This window comes from Galeopterus variegatus, unplaced genomic scaffold (genome assembly GCF_000696425.1).
Source record: "Galeopterus variegatus unplaced genomic scaffold, G_variegatus-3.0.2 Scaffold1358, whole genome shotgun sequence".
Taxonomy (NCBI): Eukaryota; Metazoa; Chordata; class Mammalia; order Dermoptera; family Cynocephalidae; genus Galeopterus; species Galeopterus variegatus.
Window position 1 is genome coordinate 1 of NW_007727469.1, and position 8,958 is coordinate 8,958.

Consider the following 8,958-nt stretch of genomic DNA (forward strand, 5'->3'; position numbering starts at 1 on the left):
TGTCATAGCACCACACTCTCCCAAGTGAGCCATGGGCCGGCCCCAGCATTTTAAGTCTTAATAGTATTATGTAAGTTGTGTTAGCTAAACTAGTTAATTCTTGAGTATCATTAATCACTGCATCTTGAAATCTTTTGCATCCAGGATTAGAGTACTTCAGTGAAGGGAATCAAGTTTGGAAACTCCTTTCCTTGCTGTTTGACAATTTTCTTTTATATGCTAACAAGGCCGTCTAAGAACTACTTATGGGATTCTGTTACAAGAAATGGCTTTTTGCTTTTCAGCTTTTCTTGCTTTCTTTAGTAGAAAGAGCCCTAGCATGGGAGCCAGTTGAACTGAGTTCCAGTACTGGCTCTACCGCTAGTGTTACATGACCACAGAGAAGTTACCTGACTTATCCGGGCGTCAGTTTTCCTATCAGTAATAGAGGAGCTGGGTTAAGTGACCTATGTAACTTTTTTTAAAGACTAAAATTTTAAGATTTTATGATCTGTTAGGTAGTAATTCTGTACTATGTGTCACTTGTTAAATATTTGAGCCAAATAATCCTTTAGGAAACAAGACTACATTTTATGTAATATATTCATAAACTATTATTTGCTCTACTAAGTAATTCAGCAATTCATATATTCATTTGTTATTATCTGATAAGAGATACTTCTGTTTGTCATGTTATGAGGCTGCATTATTATGAGTAAATTGTAGGTAACACTTTAGGACCTTATCTCCAATGTACTATTTTCAGTACATGATCATAATTTTATCGTTGTAGCCAAAAAATGTTCAACAGCATGAGAAGGTTCAGAAGGCCAGTACAGAAGGAGTCGCCATCCAGGGTCAACAGGGGACCCGACTTCTTCCTGAACAGCTCATTAAAGAAGCCTTTATTCTCAGTGACCTATTTGATATTGGAGAATTGGCAGCTGTTGAGCTTCTCCTTGCTGGTAGGTTGACATTTAACTGAAACTATGGTAAGGTAGTGCAGAATTATACGGTTATTCACTAGTAGTTTAAAATATTGTTTAGATCCAATAATATTTAAGGATGTAGTTTATTTGACAAAACCGTATTCAAAATATTTCCTTTTGTTTAACTTTGATTAAAGGGAAGCCTTTGATTTAGTAAACAGTTGTTAAAGAAAATTGAACTATTTTAAGGTAGGCTTTTACATGGTGATTTACTAGTAAAGAATAACTGATTGCATCTCAGAAGTTTTATAGCACATAGCATTTATTGTCATATAGTGAGGAGTAAGGTAAGATCATAGCTTTTTTTGGAGTTTCTTTTGAGGGGATGATTCAGATAATGAATAAATAGCTCAAAAATAAGATAATTTCAATAATTATGAGTACTAGGAAGAAAATAAAGCAAGGTGGTGGGATATAGAGATGGGGGCTCGTTGGGGCAACTCTAAATAGGGTACTTGGAGAAGGCCTTTCCAAGATGGGGACGTTGACCTGAGACCAAATGATGAGAAGCTACCAGTCACCCGGACGTGTTGGGGAAGGCTGTTCCAGGCAGAGCAAGCAGCAGGTACTTGAGGTGGGAACAATGACATGTTTAAGGGTAAAAAAGACCACTATAGCTGGAGTATCATGAATGAATGGAAGAGTGGAGGAAGGTGTGGATACAGCAGGAATTAGATCATGTTGGATCTTGCAGGCTATGAAAGCTATTTGGATTTTATTCTAATTGCAATGGAGAGTCATTGGCGGATGCTTTAAGCAGAAACGTTACATAACCCAAAGTAACTTTGAAATTATTTCTTTGGCTACTGTATAAAGAAAAGATTGAAATTTCCATAAGGTAAGCAGTTTATTTTAATTATAACAGAGAAGTCATATGAAGAAAATAATGGGCTGTTTTAGTTGTGCAAAAGTTTAATATATCTAAAGATAGCATGTGCCTGCCACAATCTTCTTTGACCTAAAGTTGAATCAAAAGAAGTATGATACTGAGAATGAAAGAGTTTTTTTGTTCTGTGAGGGGAATGCTAACTGGACATGACTGAGTTTTAATTTTAACTCAGAATTTTCTTTTAACAAACATTTATTCTATACCTACTATGTGCCAGGCACTGTGTTAGACACCAGTGTTATAAAGATGAATAAAACCTCAACTCGTGTAAAGGGGCTCATAGTCTAGTAATTGAGAAAGATATGGAAACAAATAATTTTGACACAGTTAAGTGCATTAAGGCAAGTTTGTGCACGATTTAGCAGTGGCCCAGAGGGAAGGGGATTAAATTGACCTTGGATTATATTGAGAAGTCTTCACAAAGATCGTGAGGTTTAAGGGTAAGTGTTGCAAAATGGGTAGGCAAATATCACGTGGAATGGATGGGTACTCAGGAGGACAAAGAAATTGCCTGTACAGGAAGGTGAAGTAAGATGATGAATTTGGGGAACTGAAGGGAGTCAAGTGGAGGAGTGATTGGGGTAAGGGGAGAAGAATGCTGTAGGAGATGAAACAGACTATAGGCAAGGCACTTTAAAAAAGACTAAGTAGAACTCATTCAAAAGAGAGCAATTAAAAGGGTGAGTGAACTTGAAATATAAAAAGGTTGTTTAATTTTTAGAGAGGACTTTGGGGGAGAAACTTCCAAATATTTGAAAGAGTTCATGTGAGAGAAAGTAAAGTTGGCATTGAATAAGGTTAGATTTAGTAGACTACAGTGAGGCCAAAAGATTCTCACCCAGAACATGGAAATCATACATGAAGGTGAAACTGAGAGTTTTGAAAATGGTGAATTCCATGTGACTGCTAGTGGTCAGGCATAAGTTAGATGGCCCTTGAGTATGTTGTGAAGGAGTAAAAGAATGGGGGGATGTTTGAAGTAGAGGACCCTTATGGCTGCCTAAACCCTGGGGTTCTGTGATTCCTTTAACTGAACATTGCTATAATGATTTTTGTCTCATCCTAAACACACTTGTTTATTTGATGAATTATTCTCTACTTTTTCTAGGAGAGCACCAACAGCCACATTTTCCTGGCCTCACCAGAGGATTAGTAGCTGTTCTTTTATACTGGGATGGAAAGCGGTGCATTGCAAATTCCCTGAAAGCCCTGATACAGTCTAGACGAGGAAAGACATGGACCCTGGAACTCAGGTCTGTTTGCTTCTTGGGATTTCAGCAATTAACTTGAAATTACTTAAAAAATTACAATTTAAGAAATAAAAAAATCCTCTTAGTATGTATAATTTAAGTAAAATATGTAATGTAAGCTGAGTCACATACTCGCTTATTCTGCCAAGAATGACACAAAGTTTAAACCTGATTTATTTTGCTAACAAATAAAAAAAAATTAAATTATTTATAGTTAGAAGTTTATTGAAGCACAGTGATCTAGAAAGGATGAAAAGAGGTTATAATTCATCCTGGCTGTTTTCAGTAATGCAACATTATTGTCAAAACAACTTTTGCTATGTCTGTTGTTACAAGGAAGTATAAGCATTGTTTGATATAGCTGTGTTTATTGATTTCTTTACAGTCCTGAGCTGGTTTCCATGACAACACGCTTTACAGATGAGCTGATGGAGCAAGGATTGACTTATAAAGTCCTTACTCTGGTGTCACAGATTGATGTGAATAATGAGTTTGAGAAACTACAGCGAGAGAGAGGTTTGGGCAGTGAAAAACATCGCAAAGAGGCAAGGGTTCAATGAGATCTCTTCATGGGTTGTCTGTGTCAAACCTCAGAGGCAGGAGAATCATGACATTATTTATTTGTTTGTTTGTTTTAAAGCAACTATTTTATTTATTTTGTTGGCAGCTGGCCAGTATAGGGATCTGAACCCTTGACCTTGGTGTTATAATACCATGCTCTAACCAACTGAGCTAACTGGCCAGGCTGACAGTTAGAATATTGTAATATAGGCATAGGAAAATTAATGGCTAATATTAAAGTTTGTAGTCAACTGTGTCCATGAAATTGACTTGCAGTTGTTTCAGCTTCTGCATAGTCATTTATGTGCCTTTTTCTAAAATGAATTCATGAAATTGGTCATCCCAATTTTTTAAGGAAATTATTGATGAAGAATAAACAGAATTTGTTTAGAATCTCAGAGGTGAAATTTCGGGATCATTTGTGGATTCAGATAGGTTTGGTGTATTTTGTTAGCTATTATAAAAGATACAGACCAGTCCCTGACTTAAAATGGTTTGACTTGACAAGTTTTTGACTTTGACAAGTTTTTGACAATTTTTCGATGGTGTGAAAACAATACACATTCAGTAGAATGTCAATAAATTACGTGAGATATTCCGCACTTTATTACAGAATAGGTTTTGTGTTAGATGATTTTGTCCAACTTTAGGCTAATGTAAGTACTCTGAACACATTTAAGGTGGGCTGGGATTACTATGATTTTCAGTAGATTAGGTGTACCTGTATTAAATGCATTTTCAACTTAAGATATTTTCAGTTTATGATGGTTTTATTGGGATGTACCTCCATTGTAAGTTGAACATCTTAGTTTACATTTTGGAATAAGGCCAGGCTTCGCTGTAATTTATTTATACTAATAATCATGTTTTTATTTCTAGGTTTCTGATCTCATCAAGGAGTGCAGGCAGTCTTTGGCAGAAAGCCTTTTTGCCTGGGCTTGCCAGTCACCTTTAGGCAAAGATGACACCCTCCTCCTTATTGGACATTTGGAAAGAGTGACAGTTGAAGCAAATGGCTCTCTGGATGCAGTGAATCTGGCTCTTCTTATGGCGCTTCTGTACTGCTTTGATATCAGTTTTATAGAACAAAGCACAGAGGAACGAGATGGTATTGAATTTTATACCTTTTAATACATTTGTTTTTAAAAATCAGATTTAAAATTATGGAGATAACATTTAAGAAGGACAATATGTTAACCACTGAAATATAAAATTGTTGTCTATTTTGTTCCTGTGTGTGCATTTCATCCATATTTCAGTATTTAGGTATAAGATCACATTTAAAAGATAATTGCAATCCTGCAATTGTTTCTATATCCTTTTGGGATTTTGAATGGAAAGTGTTGAAGGTTATATAATACATGTTCATGACTTACACATGCCTGACTTACTTAACTGCTTATTATTTTACTTTTCACATTTGCAAACCTTTCATACAAATGTTCTAAGGGATAATATCTATAGTTTCAGTGCTATATCATTTTGACATATTTTCTGTGAAGTAGATAAAATGTTTTTGATCTTTAGATAGTATTGATTTATATTTTAGAATTTACATGTAGAAACAAGTGGCTCTTACTGTTTTTCTAGCTTACTATGGTATACTTATAGAAATCACTGAAAATAGTGAAATCAGGATTTAGGATTATTGTTTATTTCCTCTTTCATTTTTAATGTGTGTACAATCCTTAACAGTAGTGTACTGTTTGGTATGTCAGACATTATTGTTAATTAGTCATATTTCTTTGGTGAGAATGCTCAGATTTTCTGACTTCTAGACATTATTCTTGTATATCAAAAGCAAAAATTTATCTAGCTTTTGATTAAGTGGTCTATTGTGTTTTCAGATATGCTTCATCAACTTCCACTGTTGACAGAGAGACAGTACATTGCAACAATTCACTCTCGTCTTCAAGACTCACAGCTTTGGAAACTGCCTGGGCTGCAAGCCACTGTTAGACTTTCCTGGGCACTGGCGTTGAGGGGAATATCCCAGCTACCTGATGTGACAGGTAAATTGACCGTAGGTAATTCTGTTATGAGGGAAGAGCATATCAGCATTTAATGAAATTTTGATACAGGTGTTATCTTTGACAGATATAAACATTAGCATAAGGAGATATTTAGAGTTATATTAAAATGGAACTTTGTGATGTAGTAGTGAAATACAGACCTTTTTTTTCCTTGTCTCCCAAAAGAAATTATATGAAATGTTATTTCCCTTTGTTGGAGTCAGTGACAATGCTCTTTTACCTTCAGAGTAAGTTTAAGAATTTAAAAATTGAAATGGCAGCATCACATTAAGTATTTTTTAAATTAAAATTTAATATTTTATTTTTATACATTTTCCTTCTTGGTTTTTTCGTAGACAAACTAATTTTTCACGTGTCAAATTAAAAACTAATATTTTTTGTGTTTTTTTTAAAGTTCAAAATATTTTAACATTTATTTGTACATATTTGTGGGGTACAGTGTGTTGTTTCAATACTTGCATATACTGGAAAATGATTCACTTAGGGTAGATAGTGTACTTTTGTACCCATTAGTCCACCACTGAAAAAACTAATATTATTTAAAAATATAATATTAGAAAGGAAACATTTGTATCCATCAAGAACAGATGTGGAATTCTGACTTTAATAATGTGTTACTATATCACATATTCTGCTATTTACAGGTTCATATTAATAGTATAATTATCATACTAATATAATAATAATTATTATCATACTAATAGTGGTTTACTCTAACAAGATGAGAAATGTGTTTTTGTTATGATTTGAAGCCCAAAGAATTATCAGTTCTGTAGGTTTTTATGGTAAATCTCTAAAGACTTTTTTCAAGTTTACAATCCATGTCAATCTTTTCTCGTATAAAAGTGTCAAAATATTCCAGAATTTCAACAATTGTATAATTCCAGAACCTTTTGTTCACTAGTGTCATGCTGTTCCCAAAGTGGTTTGCAGAAAACTTTTTTCATGTTAAGAGTCTTTGACCACTTTTTGTTATATTAAAGCTGGTAAATAGCTAAGTATAATTTTACATTCATCTACAAATTTTGTTTCTCAACTGTATATATTCAATTTATAAATCTTAATTCAGTACTTTTTAAAAATTGTGACAGTTTATTTAGCAGGATTTTTTTCTTTCTTATTAACATGTGAAATACTGGTGTATTTTATAAGAATGGCATCTTAGATTCGATAAAATATGCTTTTATCTTTACATACATGGGCAGAGTAGTTCTGTAGAGTTTTAAGGATGGAATTGCCAAGATAAAGATTCTCATAAATTCCTCTCCACAAAGATTGTATTATTTTACCTATACACCAATGGTATATAAAGGTCTGTATGTCAGCATCCCAGCACCTTCACCAACACTGGATATTATCTTTTTTTTTGCCCCCGGCTGTCTGGTGTGGGGATCTGAACTCTTGGTGCTTGGTGTTATCAGCACCACACACTAACCAAGTGAGGAAGCTGGCCATCTCAAGGATATTGTCATTTTTAATGTTTGAGAGCCTAGTAAGTGAAAAGCATATTTTATTTTGTGATAATTTGTAACTTTATGATTATTTAAAGGCATATTACAGTTCTTTTATGAATCAATTTTTCTATTTATTGCCCATTTTTATATGTTGTTGCTCATAGTTTTTTCATTGAAAATGCTCTTTAGATATTGGGGTATTTAACTGTTTTCAGATATATTAGGATTTTTTTCATACTTTGTTATTTGTCTTTAAAACTTAGTTATCATATCTTTTTTTTCTTTTTTTTAATGTAACCATCACCTCATGCTTTTACCATTTCTATGTGGTGAAAACATTCAAAAGCCTCTCCTTTATCTATTGTTTAATATATGTTGCTGTGCAACAGAACATCAAAACTTATTCCTCCTATCAAATTGTAATTTTGTACGTATGTGGTGAAAACATTCAAAAGCCTCTCCTTTATCTATTGTTTAATTTATGTTGCTGTGCAACAGAACATCAAAACTTATTCCTCCTATCAAATTGTAATTTTGTACGTTTGCCAACTCTCCCTGTTTTCCCTTCCTCTTTCCCCTCCCCAGTCTCTGATAACCACTATTCTAATCTCTAATTCTATAATATTAACTTCTTTTTTCTTAGATTCCACGTATGAGTGAGGTCATGTGGTATTTGTCTTTTTGTGCCTGGCTTACTTCACTTAATAAAATGACCTCCAGGTTTATCCATGTTGCTGCAAATTACAGGATTTTATTTTATTTTTTTTATGGCTGAATTGTATTCCATTGTATACATATCACATTTTTTAAATCTGTTCATCCATTATTGGACACTTAGGTTGATTCTGTATCTGGGCCATTGTGAATTATGCTACATCTGTATCTGGGCTATTGTGAATTGTGCTGCATCTGTATCTGGGCTATTGTGAATTGTGCTGCAATAAACTTGAGAGTGCAGATATCTCTTCGACATACTGATTTCATTTCCTTTGGGTATATACCCAGTAGTGGGATTGTTGGATCATACCGTAGTTCTGTTTTAAATTTTTTGAGAAACCTCTATACTGTTTTCCATAATGGCTGTAGTAGTTTACACTTCCACTCGCAGTATGAAATTGTTCCCTTTTCTCCACATCCTTGCCAACACTTGTTCTTTTGGTTTTTGTTTGCGTGGAATATCTTTTTCCAGTCCTTCACTTTCAGTCTATGTTTGTCTTTAATAGTTAGGTGAGTCTCCTGTGGGCAGCATATTGTTGGGCCTTGTTTTATTAACCCATTCAGCCACTATATATATATATATATTTTTTTTTTTTTTTTAAAGGTGACCGGTAAGGGGATCCCAACCCTTGGCTTGGTGTTGTCAGCACCACGTGGGCTCAGCCAGTGAGCGAACCGGCCATCCCTATATGGGATCCGAACCTGTGGCCTTGGTGTTATCAGCACCACACTCTCCTGAGTGAGCCACAGGCCGGCCCAGCCACTATATTTTTTAATTGGAGAGTTTAATCTATTTACATTCAAGGTTATTACCGATATGTGAGAACTTATTCCGGCCATTTTGTTATTGTTTTCTTTCTTTCTTTTTTTTTTTTTTAAAGATGACCGGTAAGGGGATCTTAACCCTTGACTTGGTGTTATCAGCACCACGCTGTCCCAAGTGAGCTAACTGGCCATCCCTATGTAGGGATCCGAACCGTGGCCTTGGTGTTATCAGCACCACACTCTCCTGAGTGAGCCACGGGCTGGCCCTTGTTATTGTTTTCTGGTTTTTTTTTTTTTTTTTTTTTTTTTTTTTTTTTTCCC

At 34.5% G+C, this 8,958-nt stretch overlaps 1 protein-coding gene across 1 annotated transcript in view; it reads left to right on the forward strand.

The window, feature by feature from the left end:
- Positions 1-3,593: 3,593 nt before the first annotated feature.
- Positions 3,594-8,958, forward strand: part of NUP205 (nucleoporin 205kDa) — a 73,338-nt gene continuing 67,973 nt past the window's right edge. Inside the window, exons 1-3 of the mRNA XM_008576459.1 lie at positions 3,594-3,623; positions 4,548-4,776; positions 5,516-5,680. Of these exons, the coding sequence (XP_008574681.1) occupies positions 3,594-3,623; positions 4,548-4,776; positions 5,516-5,680 (424 nt within the window). The remainder of the gene's footprint in view (positions 3,624-4,547; positions 4,777-5,515; positions 5,681-8,958) is intronic.